The sequence below is a fragment of the Marmota marmota genome, unplaced genomic scaffold, assembly GCF_001458135.2.
Source record: "Marmota marmota marmota unplaced genomic scaffold, marMar, whole genome shotgun sequence".
NCBI classification, from domain to species: Eukaryota; Metazoa; Chordata; class Mammalia; order Rodentia; family Sciuridae; genus Marmota; species Marmota marmota.
Window position 1 is genome coordinate 6369627 of NW_026000169.1, and position 18849 is coordinate 6388475.

At 33.3% G+C, this 18849-nt stretch overlaps 1 protein-coding gene across 3 annotated transcripts in view; it reads left to right on the top strand.

The window, feature by feature from the left end:
* The window catches only part of Pik3c2g (phosphatidylinositol-4-phosphate 3-kinase catalytic subunit type 2 gamma), a 340206-nt gene that overhangs the window by 122104 nt on the left and 199253 nt on the right, over positions 1 to 18849 (top strand). For all 3 annotated transcript variants that reach the window (XM_048787228.1, XM_015498207.2, XM_048787229.1), the window contains one exon: positions 5733 to 5921. In XM_048787228.1, the coding sequence (XP_048643185.1) occupies positions 5733 to 5921 (189 nt within the window). The remainder of the gene's footprint in view (positions 1 to 5732; positions 5922 to 18849) is intronic.

Genomic DNA, 18849 nt, shown 5'->3' on the forward strand with positions numbered 1-18849 from the left:
CTAACTCCATGATTAATTGGAAATAGGGAGTGAGTCAATTGAGAAGCCAGGAACCAAAACTAAGTCAAGGAAGGATGTGAAGTTTTTAGGTGATCAATTGCAGGGATGTTAGAGACGTTTTCTGGAGGAGGATTTAGTTTGGGTCAGCCCATATGGGAGCATTGAGTATGATCAGGAGATTTGTTTTGAGTTATCTTGTTAGTGCCCTGCTCTCTAATTACAACTTAGTATTCTTTTTCTCATTTACTTCAAGGCAGTGACCTTACTTCTCTTCATGTGCTTCAAATATACTAACCCCTTTTATTTGGTGTTTTCTCTGCCTGAAACATTCTTCCCTACCATGTCTTTTCCTGTGTCCTTCACATGACTAAACCATCTCACTCTTTAAGTTTTCACTTAAATGTCATCTCTCACACAGGCCTTCTTTGATAACACAATCTAATCAAGTCTTTCTTCTTTTTCTATCAGATTAACATTAATGACATCACACTTAATACAAGCTATTATCATCCTGTTCCTTGATGTGATTGTCTCCCTCATTAATTTGTAAGAACTGGAGAAGGTAGGGAAGAAAGCTATCTATTTTGTCTATCACTATGATTCCAATGCTACATATTGTGCCTGATAAATGATATGTGTAAAATAGGCATGTCACAAGGACTAAAGTCCCCTTGCCTAGTGCCTTTATAAAAAGTTCACCATACAGACTGAATGGGAGTCTTATAGTCCTCATAAATAATATTGACAATCCATTGTCATACCAGACAATTGTCATCTTAACTAGGTGTAGCATTTTTTTAAATTTCTTACTCAAAATACAAAACCTTACTTTAAAAAAATATGTCACATATAAAAGGCTAAGTCGTTTGTAATGAGAAAATTTTTTAAATGTGAAGAAGATGCAATGCTTTAAAACTTAAATATCTTCAAATGCTTTGAATTTCAAATATCTTCAAACAAAAAGGGTCAAACCCAATAAATAATAATCATATTAACTATATTAGTTTGTGTTTTTAAATTAAGCCCAGTGAATTCTACTTGTTTTATATTTCAACTTCTATTTATGTTAATATTATACATAAAATAAGCAACGTCTTCCTCTGTTTCACCCACTTGAATATAATTATTCATGTTTTGTACAGTACAGTTTCATTCTGGACTGTGGAAACAGATGGGGAACAGCCTTCAATGTGGTAAAACTTGCGTTAGAATCAAATTAGCTTAAGTTTTCAAATACCACTTGGTTTTATGACTTACATTGTTTAATATTTTATTATATAATTGGTGACTTAATTATTTTTTTCTTTCAGTTTGATAAAATGTAATCAGAATCAGGAAATTCAGATTCAGTGACATTCAATGAAAATATACCTGTGATATCTGAAAAAATTAAAAAAAAATTAATGTCAACCAAAAAAGTGGTTTCAAATATTTGGAAGACCCCAGAATTAAACATTCAAAAACATATACTTCAAAAGAAATGGGGCTGGGGATGTGGCTCAAGCGGTAACGTGCTCGCCTGGCATGCCGGGGCACAGGGTTCGATCTTCAGCACCACATACAAATAAAATATAGATGTTGTGTCCACCAAAAACTGAAAAATAAATATTTTTTAAAAAGAAATGAATGTTTTTATTTCAGCATGAAGGGTACCTAACTGATCCTGCTAACCTAAGAAACTAGGACACAAACAAAATACACATGAGACCACTGTTCTCAGAAAAGACTGAACAGACAGGATTTAAGAGTGAGCCTCAAGATTCAAGTGGCTATTAGCCTGGAGGCATAGAATCCAAAAAAGCAATTGTAGTCCTTCTGAGTTAGAAAAAGAGGAAGTGTGGAAGGAAGAACCAGAGAAAGAGAAAGAAACCAGGAAGGGAAGGATGGAGGGAGGTAAAAGAAAGGAAAGTAAAGGAAAAAGAAGGATCATATCAGAGGTCAATGATGCTGAGGCTTCAGAGCACAGCATGGGAAGAAGCAGGATAGCAGATTAGGAGCTACAGACATCTGTACTGAAGTTCCACTTAGATATTTATTGAGTCCCAAGCAACTCATGATTAAGTAGATTTCCAAGGCCCACAGGGAGATGTGCAATAAATGTAGACTTGAGAGGTTGCATGATACTTGGAAACTGAGAAATTCCAACTAATAAGAAAGGAGAAAGCTCACAAAACATCCCAGACATTCAACAAACAAATCAGAAAGATGGATATTAAGAATAAGTCTATACTAGCCCTAGATTAAGAACTAGTAGTCCCATTCTAATAGTTTCTTAAAAAAAAAAAAAGATTCAACTAGATCAGACTGATTTGTCAGTAAATAATATACCTACTAAAAAATTGAAAATCACTCAACACCCAAAGGATAGCAGAATGCTAACTGTCAATAATGTAGCGTTCCAAATGCCTCACCATGCAATTGTTAATTGAAAATTAGGAAATGCCTAGCATACAATCAATAGTTAGGAAAATATTGGGAAGAATCAGGAAAATATAACTCTAGCCTTCGTAGTTAGTGAAAATAAATCCTGTTTTAAGTTAATGAACAGTAATTTCAATACAACTATATAAAGATACTTATATTTTAAAAAACATGAGTGGAAAACTTTATAAAGTCTTTATAAAGAAATGAAAATTAAAGAATTAAAAAATATTTTTAAAAAAATCACTGGATGTGCTTCATGGATTGCATAATGTAGCCAAAAATGAACAGTGAGTTTGAAGCAGGGCAAGAGAAATTATCCATGTTGATAAAAAATTTTAAAAAAACTACAACTGAAATTCATAATAGAGCCTTGTGTCCTACAAGAAAGTGCCAACAATACAACATAAGAATGTGGAGAAATAAGAAAGGATAGTAACATTGAGGAAAAAATAATTTGCAAAATTTTATAAATTTGTTTTTAAAATTAACCCATAGCTATAAGTAATCAAAGCAATAATGAAAATAAGAACAAATCTGAGAGTTCATATGTGTGGTTAATGTACTATAAATTTATAGCAATTAAGAGAACTGTGGTGTTGGCTTAAGGATGGTCAAGCCAATCAAGGGAATAGAATACAATGTAGAATAGAGTCCAAGTTCCCACTTTTATGTTCAAACTTTTTACAAAGCCACCAAAGAAATAAATGCAAAAAATATTTTCAGCAAGTGGATATTCTTATGGGACAAAATAAATAAATAAATTTGATGCCTACCCCATACGAGATGGATATTTTCCTAGACATGAAATCTAAAACTATAAAGTTTTCAGAAGAAAACGGGAGAATGGATGTTAGCATAGGCAAAATTTTCTAAGAACAAAAAAGAGAAAGCAATAACTATTTTCAAATTATAAATTGGACTAAGAAAAATTTGAAACTATTTCTCAAAAGGCACCATGATTCAAGTGGCTATTAGCCTGGAGGCATTGAATGAATAGGCAAGCCATGTTCTGAGAAAAACATCTGCAAAACATCCATGAGACAAAAGTTTATATCCAGTGTATATGAAGAAATGATGCTAAGGAATCCAAATAATCCAACCAAAATGTGGTTAAAAGACAAACAGACCTTCCAAAAGTAAAGACATAAAAAATAGTATATGAAATATTCCTGGATATTAGGTTAAGTCGAAAACACAATGATATACCACTCACTCTACACCCATTAGAATGAATAGTATTAAAAGGACAAAATAAGACTTGGCAAGAATGTGGAACAATTGAAACTATTATACTCTGAGCATAAGAATGTAAAATTTTACATCAATGCTACTAAGGTTGAGAAACTCTATCCTAGAGTGAAAATATCTAAGGTCATATCCTGACTCTTTTTTTTTTAAGAGAGAGAGAGAGAGAGAGAGAATTTTTTAATATTTATTTTTAGTTTTTATTTGTATGTGGTGCTGAGGATCTTTATTTGTATGTGGTGCTGAGGACTGAACCCAAGCCGCACGCATGCCAGGCGAGCTCGCTACCACTTGAGCCACATCCCCAGCCCTCCTGACTCTTTTTTTTACTGTTATTTAAAGCATGTCACTTTTGCAATGCCAGCCACATAATAAATATGTAATAATTGTTAAGCATAAAAAAAAGAATGTAAAATTTTACAAGCACTTTGGAAAATAGTTTACAGATTTCTCAAAAGGTAAACAAAATACCTGACCAAAAACACAGACTTTTGTCTCCTAGGAGAAATGAAAAATAACATCCATAAAAGAATTTGCATGCAATGTTCATACCACTTTTATACGAAATACTGCAAAAAAGGCAACAACCCAAGTATCCATCAAAAAGTAGAATTAATAAGCAAGGTTTAGTGTATTCATCCAAAAAGAATATTTATTAATTAAAAAGAATGGGCTATTGACACACTCAACATATGGAAAATTTCAAACATGCTATTTGGGTGAAAGAAGCCATAAATCAGGAACATGCATTCTCTGATTCCATTATGGAGTTCTAAAAGGACTAAAATTAATCTAGAGTGAAAGAACTCATAACAGTGCTTGCCCTCTGGTGACTTAAAAATAACTGTTAAGTATCTTGATAAGAATGTGTTTGGTACAGAGCATATGCATTGGTCAAAAATTTTTGAACTGATTTTAAGTATTTCCTTTTATGTAAATTATGCCTCAGTAAAAAAGAAAAAAAGAAAGAAATAGCATTGTTCAGTATTAAAGAAAAACTGAATTTAATCAGAGTACTCTATGTGGTAGTAATTCTATTACTGATTTTTCCCATAGGCCTTCTGGTGGGAAGAAAGTAACACAGCATAGGAAAGGGTCCTAAACATACCCGAAAAATCATCTCTCTTCCAAATATTCCATCTGACAGATGATGATGAATGCAGAGGAAATTGTAGAGAAATACTGACCTTTAATATTAAGTATTTTTCATTGCCCTGCTTGGGAGTTAGTTGATTCAGGCTGAGCAGCAGTATCAGATGGAAGGGTGGGTTCAAAGGTTGGCATTGGCACACAAGGGCTGCTGTCCTCCAATTGATCTGTGGTTCTAAATGCCTCTGCTGGAGTGTGAGCAGAGCAAGATGAATTGTCAGAAACTCAGTGGCCCTCCCCTCCTCCTAAACTGAGGTCTCTGCTTTAGGCCTCTCTCCAGGGGGAAATACTTGAGCACTTGAGAAACTGGCATCATCATTCAGCATTTCCACGCCAAACTTCCAGTGAACTTTGAATATATAAAGCCAGAATCCAGAGATGAATTGAGATCTTTGTTTTAGAAGTTAACAGCAGAAAGATTTCTGAACTCTGATGAAATCTTGTGCTCTGAGATGCAGGAATTTCTTCTTTAAAATATGCCATTCCTTCACAGGCCCACTTGTCTAAGTTGATTTGTAAAGAAAGTCAGAATGTAAACAGTTGATTACCTCTTTTGTAAAAAAGAATATGTTTCAAGAGTCAGATGAATATAGTTCTGCCCTAAAAGGGACAGAGATTTTGCCAACTAAAATGACATATTTTAAAAAGTGACAAGGATAAAAGGGAAGAAAAACACATGTGAATTTTTTGAACTAAAAGTTGTTTTTTTTTTTTTCCAACATAAAATACAGTTAGTGGGAAATAAGCTGATGGAGTAACATATCAAACTATTGCAACAAGACAAAGATCTGGTTTTCCAAAATAAATCAAAACAATATCCAAAGCAGTACAGTGAGGTTTCCATTGTGCATTTTCAGTAACATTTGTTAGTGTAGCAAAGCCCAGAAAAGTTAATTTCTAATCTGTTCTTTCAGACTCTCTGAAGAAAAGAAAAGATACCTATGGTTTTATCGCTTCTACTGCAATAATGAAAACTGCTCCCTTCCTTTGGTCCTGGGTAGTTCCCCTGGATGGGATGAAAGGACTGTTTCAGAAATGCATATCATCTTGAGAAGATGGACATTTTCTCGTCCTTTGGAAGAACTTGGACTTTTGACTTCCAGGTAAGAATTGCATGAGCATGATATTGCTGGTTTAGAAGAATTTCTTTGAAGAGAAAAAATATATAAAATCACATAATTAATTCAACAGTTATTCTACTTGTTTCAGATTCAAATAGTTATGGATATTAATTCTGGATAAATATGTTATGCGTATAAATTTCAAACAAAGCTAAGCCATAATTGTGTCTTACACTAAGTTTAAAGTATCTTTAATGGGCATAGCTTCTTAAATGAAGAGTCTAGATGCTCTTAAAGAAATAACAAAAAATTAAATAGGGAAAAATAATAATTCCTACTTCTCCTCTCATAAAATTTCCTTAAAATTAATGTTACATATTTTACAATTTTAAACATGAAAAGTATGGCAAAATGCCCTGCTTAGAGTTGGTGCACAGTAAATATGATGATGATGATGATGATGATGATAAATGAAAAAAAAATCAACCCCTTTGTATGTTCTCTGGATTTTCCCACAGAACAAAATTCATATAGCCTGAGGAGAGGGGTTGATGATGTTGTCCTGCTAGGGAGAAGTATGTGGGAGCAGGTGTGGGAGCTGGCTGTGGAGCAGGAGAAGCAGCCATTCCTTGGAGCACAGGGATATTAAAGACTATCTTGATGGCATCAGCTCACTGATGCCCAGATGGTCTGTAATCCCTAGAGTGGAACCAGAATTGCTCTGCCCTGAATCTGCTCTTAAGACCCTGAGGAAGGAGAAGTGTGAGAGTTACACAAAGGACTTTCACGATGACATATTTAGGATTATTTACAAATAAAAGTTCTTAAAACTCACAGGGTGAGAGAGGGGGAGAAAGAAGTTTTATCAAATAGCTTGTAACATTTTCTAACTTCTTTCCAATCATCCAGCTCAAATTTTACTATTATCTTATGAAGATATTATCTTATCTGAAGATTTTATTAATTTTATGGTTTGTTCTGTTAATTCTTATATGTTTAGATACTTACTTCTTTCTTTGCATGTACAGAAATATATGTAGAGGATATATATATACACACACATATATAAAGTACATATGTATATTGTGTATATATATTAATATGTGCATATTTATATAGAATATAATATTATATATGTTGTCATCTATATATGTCTTATTTGAAATATATAAGGCTTCTTCTGTGTACCCTTGCCTGGCATAGCCGTGTACAATTGATCACTTCTGACTAGTACAGTGCTTTATTATGACTTGCATTTTATTATAGTGTGTTTACATGAAACATGTAAAGTGTTCATATTTTCAACCACTTTGCAGCTACTGGAGGCAAGGTACATCATCTTAATGTTTCTGTTTCCCAAGGGTTTAATAATACCTGGGACTTATTAATTGCTCATTATTGAAAAAAAACACTTTCTAAAACACATTACAATTATTTTAGTGTTTTAATTATTAGTTATTTGAGGGCATTATGTATTTTCTTTATTTCCCACATTGCCTGATACAATTGAGGGAATTAATGAAATAATGGTATGATAAGAAAGTCAATTAACTATGGATTGGTTTCATTGGGATCATTCACAGTTCATCATGGTAATGTTTAAAGATTCTTTTGAAAAAAAGGTAAGTTCTCGTTGACACTTCAGTCCTAAGTTTTAACCTCTTTTTCTGCTTTACATAGGAAAAAATAGCCCAAATCTGCAAAGTTATTTTGCTAAATTCTAGTTGATTTTTTTCTGAAGAAAAACTTAAAATATTAGCAAAATTATTATTTTGCCATTCCTAATTGGTTAGCTAAGAGAGAACTTGTTCAAAATATGACTGTGATAATTGAGAGAATAAGAGGAAATATTGGTAAATCATATATCTAATAAAGGAATTTTATTTACAATACATAAAGATTATAAAAACTCAACAAAAATAGGTAAATAACTTACTTTTAAAATAAGCAATGCATCTGATAAGCATTTTTAAGAAAATAAATATTCAATAAAAATATGAAACAATGCTCAACATCATTAACTCTAGGGAAATACAAATGAAAACCACAAGAGATACTAATTTCCACTCATCGGGATTGACTATAATCAAAAAAAGACAAAAATAAAGTGTTGGTTACAATATGGAGGAATTATAAATCTCATATTTCAATGGTATAAATATAAACTGGGTGTAGCCACAGTGGAAAACAGTGTGGCTGTTCCTTAAATGATAAATGAGGAGTGATCATATGATCTAATTCCACTTTTAAGTATATACTCAAGATAAATGAAAACTATGCCCATTCAAGAAAAAAAAAAAAGCAGAAACAACCTAAATGTCCATCAACACATGAATAGATAAATAAAATGGGATCTCTCCATATAATGTAATATTAATCAATAATTAAAAATGAATATTAATGTATGTATGCTACAACATGGATGAACCTTGAAAACAGTATGCTCCATGAAAGAAGCCAATTTCGATAGACCATACATTAACTGACTTCATTTAAATGAAATGTGCAGAACAGGCAAATCCATAGAGAGAGATAGTACATTAGTGGTAACATGGGGCTAGAGCAATTTGGAGGGCAGTGGGAAATGACTGAAAATGAGTATAAAGTTACTTTTTGTGGTTACTATTGTGCAAACCTGAGAATGTGCGAAAAAAGCCAACTTTGTATTATACACTTCAAAAGAGGTAAATTGTATGGCATTTGAATCAAGTCTCCATAAAGCTGCTTAAAATTTTCAGTAACTTTTAAAGTAAAAACTATGAACTTCCGTAATATCTTAAAAGAATAATTTTCTAATGGAGCAACTTTCTAAAGTTTCTTAAGTGACAACTTTTTAAAAATTATCTTATTAAGATATACCTTAGTCTACATTATCTGAAGATATTTTAATACCAACTAATATTTTCTGTAAAGTGCATGAAATATTTCTTATGAAAATTTTTATAATATGAATATTTAAATACAACTTGGTTTATTTACTTAAATTTTATAAGAGAGGATTAACTGGATGAACTTCAATATTCTCTGATTGCTGATAACTAAGCACAAATGCTGCTTCTCTACCTAAACAGATCCTGAAAATCTATTTGACTTAATGTTTTAAGTATACAGGTCAGCTTTTTACATAATGTTCCTTAGTACCTTCTCATTTTAATTCCCACAATAACTCTATAAAGTAAAAACCATTATTATTGTTCTACATCCTATGTATTCCAATTCTACATTGGCTTGCAGGTTAAATTGTCCCAGTGGTGGTAGTCCTAACACTGAAGTCCAGGCATTCATGAACACAGATCTTGTGATCTTATCCACTAAGATTTACAGCCCTCCTGCATAAACTTCATAGGTTATTTACATACTAAATATATTAACTATCCTAAAGAAGCTTTTTAAATTGTAAAGAATAATGGCCATCATGTTCAGTTGTTTCTACTTCACTCTAATTTCTTTTTCTTCGAATAATCAGATTTTAATAATTAGAGAGTATAGGGACAGTTTCCAAATTGGAGAACTGTTTATTAAACCTCATTCAGGGAACTTCATTAAATCTTGATTTATTTGCACACTGGAAAGTTCTTTATCATGCACAAAATAAGGTCACTGAAAAGGTTGGAGTATTTCCATTGTACTCATCCTGTGACTCCCACTCTCAGTTTAACTGAACTATTAAAAAACTTGAGGACAAGCTGTTTCCAGAAATGAACCTTTCAACTCCTCTAAATTCAAAAGCTGACTTTTCTGAGAACAAACAGTATGTGCTTGTTAAATGAGTTGTCAGAGTGAGTTCTTCAGAATTCTATATTTTTTCCTCCTTTGAATAGTCTGTTTTTTAAGTGGTGTAACCTCTTACGAACTGGTGTGCTCCATTTTGTGCTTGAGGAAATATTAATAACACTATTTACTTAATTCTTCCTGAAGATTCACCCCCAACTTTTATTTTATTTTTAGCAAAGGACATGACAATATATAATTTACCTAGAGTGGGCCATAGGGTCTTAATACTTCCACTCTGAGTGCCAACAGAATGCTTACTGGGTACTGATACTTCCATTAGAGAAGGTGGAGCTGTCAGAATAATAGAGACCCAGGGCTAAGGTCTGTGGTTCTTGGCAGATGGTTGCTATTTTCCTGAACTCTGATGCACAGGCACAACTATTCAACTGCTAATAGCAAGTAGAAATTACCCAAGGAATTAAAAGTCAGTTCAAGGAAAGTATTCATTTAAAAATAGCAACTCCGAATTGGCATCAGAGGATTACATCAGGAGCTTAAATAAAGTTTGACAATGTACCAGAACTTGCCATCCCATATGATGTAAAATTATTGTTTTGCAGAAAGAAAAGCAATATTTAACAGGCAGTGCCTTAACTTTCAAAATCAATTTCCTTGGGAAAATGTTTCACACGCAAAAAGTAAATAAATAAATAAAATGTTTGCACCAAACTGCAGCATCATTTATTTTAGAGATAAATTTATAGGAAAGTCATTCTTGACTAGCATTGTAAATAGAAAGAACAGAATATGCAATAGTGAAACAGTTAAAACTTACACATTTGGCTGGATAATTGATGGGTGATGGTGTATCTTTTCCATTTATTTATTGAGCAAAAAAAAATGCATGGAGAAATTGGTATGTACTGAATCAAAGAGAATAGCCCTAGTGACAGTCTGAAAAAAAAAAACATGCATTTTATAGGGAGAGATTGAAGCTGAAGGTTACTCTACATGTGTTGTGTACTATAATTAAAGTAAGTACCAAGTGTTGCATGAGGCCAAAAAAGAGAGAAGCAACTTCTTTCAGAGAAAATAAAGAAATCATCACAAGGAAATTGAATTCTGACTTGAAATATTCATAGAACTTTTCTGAAGGAAGACTAGTATGTGCATGTTTATGGAGGATCAGAGAATAGTGAATAATTTAATATAATAGAATTGCGTGGGATACAATGTTAAAGAAGGTAGTTTGATTTAGATTGTTTGGGGCCTATTGAACCAGGTAAGAAACCTGGGTTTCTTATAGAAGACCAAGGAGTGGTGTTAAGAATGAGAGTCATATAAACAGTTTTATATTATACAAGGAAAATTGTGATATCAGTGTGAGGGATGGATTATAAAAAGGAAGTGAGAGCAAGGATACTAGACAGTTATCAGGTGTTCAAATAATTTGTTTGAAAAATAGTCTTGGTTTGGACTAAGCATATGTAGAGATCTACATAGCAGATTTGAGAGACATTTCTGAGGAAAATAAGAGACAAAAAGATGATTAGCTTCCTGATTTGAGTAAATGATGGAAAAATTATACCATTAACCAAGACAAGAATTTTAGAAGGAACAGTAAATTTGGGTAGTGAAAGTTGAGGTTTATTTTAGATGTGTTGCATTTTTTAAAGCCTTCAGATGGGATACCTGGAGAACTTGCCAAGTACACAGTTGGATAAACAGATCTGAAGCTTAGCAGAAAAATCAAACCTTGAAAAACAATCTGGGATTTATTGGCTGTAAGGCAGTAATTGTAGCCATAGAAGTAGAAGATGTAAAACAGGACCATGTAGATATGCAGAAAGGGGCCAAATACATTTTAAGAGTAGTACAAAGCAAGAAGTGATACAGGAAAAAATGACCAAGAAGGTGGAGGACACTCAGAAAAGGTTCATAGTTTGGCATACATGAAAAATATTCTCCAAGGCTTTAGAGAAGTATGAAATAGAACTAGATCTAAAAACAGATCAATGGATTTGGAAGTGGAGTGATTATTGATGATATTAGTGAGAGCAGTTTTTAAATTCTAAATTGATAAATAATAATTGCATGATTTTGTAGGGTAAAATGTGATCTCTCGATCTCTCTCTCTCTCTCTCTCTCTCTCTCTCTCTATATATATATATATATATACACACAATATATATATATACAATGTGTATATATATATATATATATGTGTGTACATATATGTATTGTAGAAAGATTAAATCAAACTAATGTGTATAATTGCCACATTTTTTTTATCCATTCATCTATTGAAGGGCATCTAGGCTGGTTCTACAGTCTAGCTATTGTGAATTGTGCTACTATAAACATTGATGTGGCTGTGACCCTGTAGTATGCTCTTTTTGTGTCTTTTTGGTACAGTCTGAGAAGGGGAATAGCTGGGTCAAATGGTGGTTCCATTCCCAGCTTTCCAAGTAATCTCCATACTGCTTTCCAAATTGGCTGTGTTATACAGTATACATGCATGATGTTGTGAGGAGGAAAAAAAATGTGTCACATTAGATTGGGTAGAGAGATGTGATGGGAGGGGAGGGAAGGGGAAGGGAGGATAGGAAGGGCAGCAAAATAAAATAGACATTATTATTGCTGTATGTATATGGGTGACTATATGACCAATGTGATTCTGCAACCTGTACAATCAGAAAATAAGAAATTATACCCCATTTGATTCAAATGTATGAATCGTCAAGATCATTGTACTGTCATGTGTAACTAATAAAAAAAATTTAAAAATCAAACTAATGAACATCCAGCTTATCACTTTTTGTGGTGAGAATGTTAAAAATCTACTCTTTTGTGCAATTTTGAAATAGACTGTGATGGTCATGTAGGATCTTCCAGTCTTTGTGCCCTTTGAGACTCTGTGCCCTTTGATCAGCATCTCCCCTTTTTTCATTCCTTCTTCCACTAGCCCTCTGATACTCTTCCTTTCTATTTTCTGTTTCTATGGAATAATTTTGAATTCTACATATAAGTGATCTCATAAGTTGTCTTTCTGTACCTGGTTTTTCTCACTTATTACAATATCATCCAAGTTTATATGGTTTTGAAAATGTCAGTATTTTATTTTTTAAAGCTCTTTAGTATTCCATTGTACATATATGCCACATTTTTCTTATCTATTCATTGGTGGACATTTAGATTTCTTCCACAATTTAACTATCATGAAAAATGTTGAAATGAACATGGAGTACAGATGTTTTCTTTTCTATGTACCAACTTTAATTCCTTTGACTATATATCCAGAAGTGATATTTCTGGATTATATTTTAATACTGAAGGTATATTCCAAACTTCCAGCTCCAAAGAGGAATGGGAGAGAAATAAATGATGCCTCTTGGAATAGAATTTAAGGTCTGGAATTTGTATGCCTGTTTAAATGAATAAAAAAGATATTCAAACATATTTACAAACTGAGAGGAAGGATGCATGAAGAGAAAATCAGAAATTGGAAGGTTAGGTCAAGTGGCAAAACATGATAGTCCCTATAGCCAAATGCCTAGAACAAAACTACAATTGGAAATTCTATCCAAAGAAAAGAAGAGCAAAAGTTATTCTTTTAGATGGGTGGGAAGGAAAAAAATGCATTCAATTATAGATAAGTGTACATATGGAAGAGAAACTGTGGAAATGTCAGTATTCTCCATCAAAAAACAGTTGTGGTGATACATTGAAAATGAGGAAAGTAGAATTGCATAAACCCAAAGATATGTATTGCGCCTTTGTACACTTTTGGGGAGATTCTTGATGGCTTCTAAATTTCATGATTGACAACATTTGCTTTGAAATTAGACGTATCTGGTTTTTCCACTAAATACCTTTTTGGAGTCGTTTCTTTATCTATAAAATAGGATATAATAGCATTTTTACCTTCCAAGGTTGTTGTCTGAAATAAATAAGATTAAGTACTTATAAGAATATTCAAGAAAGGCTTCCTTATCATCTTTCTCCTATTTATAATTACATTTTAAGAAAGTTTAAATTTTTCAGATTCTTTCATTTCTACCTTATAAGTTTCATGGGAGTATTTAATTTCTATTAAGTGTAAACTTGATTTATATGACTAAACATATATAATGAGTCAGCATCTTAATAACAAATATTTTATAATTGAATAACCTAGTTTATAAAGCACTTAAACAATATTTTATACGATTTGATGTACAGAACAACCTCTTTAATATTAGTACCATCATTTACTATTTCCCCCATTTTGTTGATTTCTATTACATAGATGAAGAAATTGAAATCCATTTTGTTTATCCTTTTATTTGAGATACATGTGTTAATGACCTACTTATGTTAGGCACTCCATCCTTTGGACCCTGAGGCTAGCATATTTAGGAAAAAGAAATAGCCTTTCTTCATGGAATTGCAATCTGCAAATATAATAGGCTATTACCAAATTATTAATGTGAAACAGCTGGCTTAACACAGTTCTGAATGAGCTCATATTCTAAGATCATATATAACAAAGGAACCAAACCTTTCTTCAAAGTGGGAAAATCTTTCCTGAGAAAGTTACAACTTAGCTCAGACTCAAAGGTTGAATGGGAATGAACTGGCAAAGGGAAAGAGTAAGAGAAGGGTTTTCTGGATGAAAGTACTATTAATAGATCCTGGGGCAGCAGTTACACTTAGGAAACTAGAAGAGGGCTGGTGTTCCTGGAGTCCAGGGGAGAAATTTATGACACAAGATGAACTGACATCATAAGATAGAACTGGAAGACCATGATATGGACTTCTGAACAGTTCCACCTTATACAGCTTGGCCCTTATTCTGGTAGCAGTTGGAAGGCAAGAATAATTCTAAGTGAGAAAATCTTTTGAACAGATTTGTACCTTTTAAAGATCATGCTGGTTACTGAGTAAGAGCATAGATTACTGAGAAAAGCAAAAGCAGATGGGAGAAGGCTGTTAGAAAGCTCTGAAAGCAAAGCAGTCCAGGTATCAGAGAATGCAGGTCAGCCTAGGAAGGTTGCAGTGTGCTACAGTGAAATGAACAGAACAAAAAGCAAGCAAACAAAAACAAACAAAAAAGAAAAAACCTACTTAGGAGTATTATGAACAAGATTGAATAGGGAAGACAGTGGAAAGGAGAGTTGTCAAGGTTTAGGTCTACATTTCTGTTTTACGTAAATAGGTAACATTAGAAATATTCCACAAATGGGGAACAGTAGATGACAAACAAATTTAGTAGAAATCTTATTGTTGAGGGTATGATATGTTGACTTTGAGCTGTGCCTGAAATGGCTATATTTCCAGGTGTGATAATTCAAAGAAGAAATGTAGGCACTGCAATTTGAAAATCATCCCTGGTTGAAAGATAGGAATTAAGTTAAGGATAAAGATAAATAGACTTAGAGAGAAAGTATCATGTAGGAACAGAACAGCTTTGATATCTAAACTCAAAATTTCTTATTCTTTTTTAGCCTGTCATGCTACTTTTAAATGTCATACTTAATGCATCCAAATTCAAAATCTATATGATGATTTCAGTATATCACTTGCTTATGTCAGTGGCTTTTTAAGCTTGTCTGGAAATAAGATCAAAGTGTCACCATATAAAAGGAACAAAATAAAGGGCTACTCTCTAATTGTAAGAAGTAATTTTCATCCACTAATATGATGACCAAATGATCAATTCCCAATTTCTATATGAAAGTTTATGGGGTATCCATTAGGAAATACCTCTGCACAGTTTCTATGTCACCTTGGGTCTGGGATTCATTATTATTTCTTTTGGTTCATGAATGGGCCAATGTTCCAATCCAGTTAGACAAATTACATTGCTTATTGTCTATGTTGATCCACTCACAATGTAGCAAATAAATGACATACCCAAGCTAGTCTTCTGATGTCATATAAGTGTACATGTTAATATCTAGTCAAAATATCAAAAGGTCTTGCTAGAGGTACTGGAGAAAGTCCACTTGCCCATATCACTCTGGGTATTTGGATTCTGGTTTTAATGCCACAATCAAATGGCTTTAGGAAAAATGCTTAACCTCTCTGTTTCAGATTGTTCATCTGAACAAGGAGACTGAACTAGGTCTCCAAGTTTCCTTGGGTTCTAATATTCTGTAACCACACAAAAATCCTTGAAAGAACATGAATTATTCAGTAGTTAAAGGTTCACAATCATCTTAAAAAATCCTTATTCACCCCTTTCCTTATTCTTCTGTCACATCTGATCCTTTTTAGTACTAGAAACAGAGCAAAGATATTCATATTGACATTTTTCTTCCAAGCTGATGCTGAGTGTGTCATCGGACTCAAAACCTATTGGAGAAACAGTTCTGCACTTCTGATGGTTTCTAATTCTAACCTGACATGGGGGCTTTTAACGGTGAATAGCCTTATGCCATTCTGCATGAATTCTTGCTGTGTATTCTGAAGGCTGACATTTTCCATTACACTTAAATTTGATCTCAGATTTCTTTGCTTTTCAGTTTACTCAAAGTTGCTTTCTTTTGAAGGTTAACATTTGTTACATCACATTTAGCTTTCACCCTTCACTTCGAATGTTCTTTGAGTAAGATATTGTCCCTATACCAGCTTTCGAACTAGAAAAAAAGAGGAACAAAAGAGGAAAACAATGAAATGGGGAGAAAATAAGAAAGGGATAAAAATGAACCAAAAGAAAGTCAAATGTAAGAAGTTAAAAAATGTATTTTTTGTTGCAATTTCATTTCATGACTCCCCTGCCCCTGTTGAAGTTTGCATGAATCCTCTAATTTTTCTATAGCCATTGGAAATGAGAGAGAAGGAACATCAATTTCCAAATCTAAATGTTGTTCAGATGACTTCAAAGTCAGTTTGCACTCAGAGAAGACACAGGGTGCTATGCTTCTGTCTTAGAAACAGACCACAGGTGCCGATTCCTTCCCTTATGGTCCCTCAGCAATAACAAATGCAAAACTTTGTTCAACATCAGAGGTTTACAAAGTGAGACATGAAATTTCTAAAACATTTACAGGGATGTTACAAGGCCAAAAATATTTTTGTAATAATTATAAGGTGTCATTTGCCTTTGTCATTCTCATTTGCTCAGGAATATGGAATGGAGTTTTCTAGAGGTTACATGACTTGCGATATTGCAGCAAACTTAATGTAAAGCACATAAGAGAACCCAACTGTCTTATTTTATGCCAGACATTGAAGTGGTATGCAAAATAGAAAACAATATCATGCAAAATAAAAAAAAAATCACTCTTTTCACTAAACTAGTAATGTTTTTAAAATATTCCAAATTCCATAGGAGCATAGTATTTATGTTAACATGTAATATGTTTATTGACGTTATTTTAAATTCATTAATATTTCTTACATTTCCTGGTTTTATTTCTCTCATGATAGTTATGAGAGAAAATCCATTGAAATCCATGTTTTAGTCACCTTTTTCACAGCTGTGACCCAAAGACCTAATAGCAACAACACAGAGAAGAAAAAGTATACTTGGGTCTCAGGTTATAGAGGTTTCAGTTAGTAGACAGCCAGTTCCATTACTCAAGGCCCAAAGTGAAGCAAAACATCAAGGAATAGGGTATGACAGAGAAAAGTAGCCAAGGACATGACAATCAGGAAGGAGGAGGAGGAGGAGGAGGGAGCCCGCTATGCTCACCAGGAACAAATTATATACCTCAAAGACCTGCCTCCAATGACTGACCCACCTCCTCCATCCACACCCTACCTTCCTATAGTTACCATCCAGGTAATCTCTATCAGGTTATAACACACTGATTAGGTTAAGGCTATTATAACCCAATCATTTCACCTCTAAACTTTCTTGCATTGTCTTACATAGGAGCTTCTGAGGGATACCTCTCATCTGAACCATAACAGTTATTAATAGATATAACCCATACAAACAAAAATTCTTCATGGAATCCTCAATAATTCTTTTAAAGTGTGAAAGTGTCTTGAGACCAAAAATTGGAGAACTGATATTATGCAATAGTTCCTGACCACTGGTCAGTCTTTACTTCCGTTTTGAGCCAGAGTTACCTGAACACCTGGTATTCTTCCTTTCCTGCACACATTGGCATTACCATTCCAACTTAATTCTGTTTGACCTTAAACTTTGTGTTGACATTTTTGGATGGCCATGGTGCTGATATTTAATTTCAATTATTTTGAAAAATATGTTTATCTTTAAATTAATTTTCTTCACCTTTTCAGAGTTCTATTTATGTTAACTATGAGATCTTGTTCTTTAGTAGATCCTAGAAAGTCAATTGCTGAGCTCAATTCAGGGGCCAAGTAAATCCTGAGTAGTAGGTTAGGGTGATGTTTTGTCTTGGATCTCCTATTCAGACAAATTTAGGAAACTTCATTAGATAATGAGAAGTTGCTGAGATGAATATTTAGATAGTGATGAAGAGGTGATTGTTTCTCATGAATTCTTCCTAAGCCTCATTCAAAAAATTTCATAAGTGGAAATTTCTTTCACCTAACACAATCTGTTCCCTAATAATATTAGCATTTCACTGACCTTGGTCTTTTTCATATCTCAAACAAGTTCTTCATTTATGACATTTGAAATGAGCTATTTTCTGATTGATTATAAACAAGTTTCTTAGAAATTTAAATAAAGACTTAATTGATATCAGCCCTATGAATCTTCTAACAGTACTTCTTTTCTTCCCCAGATGCAAAGTGTAATAGTCACTCCTACAATAGTTAGTAGTTCCAGTGGTAAGAGAATTGCTAAAGAGTGTCTCCTGGTTGTGACTGGCAGCAGTGTATTTTTCAAGGAAATCAAGTCATTAAGAAGCACAATAATCTGGCTTGAGGAAATTCAAATCAGGTTTCAGGTCTTCTGATACATATGACATTTCAGTCTGTAAATATCACACCAAACGCAGAGAACTAATATGAGTAACCCTCACCTCCATGAGGAGCAAGCTACTGAGCATGAAATGCCAACAACTGTATCCCAAAAGAATGCTTAAGTAATTTCCCACAACATCACAGGGAAGAAATGCCAGGATTTGTGGAACATATTTGTCCATTGATCTATACCTGAATTCAGGGGCTTTAAAAAGGCAGTTAAACATGAATTCTCCAGAGAGCTATTATGTTGGAATAATATTCTAAATCAACTAAAAAATAGGAAGCTTGTTCTTTCACACAATGGTATTCATTCCTAAAAGGGCATATGATTTGAAAACGTTTTCTTTTTTTTTTAGGGGGGGGGGGG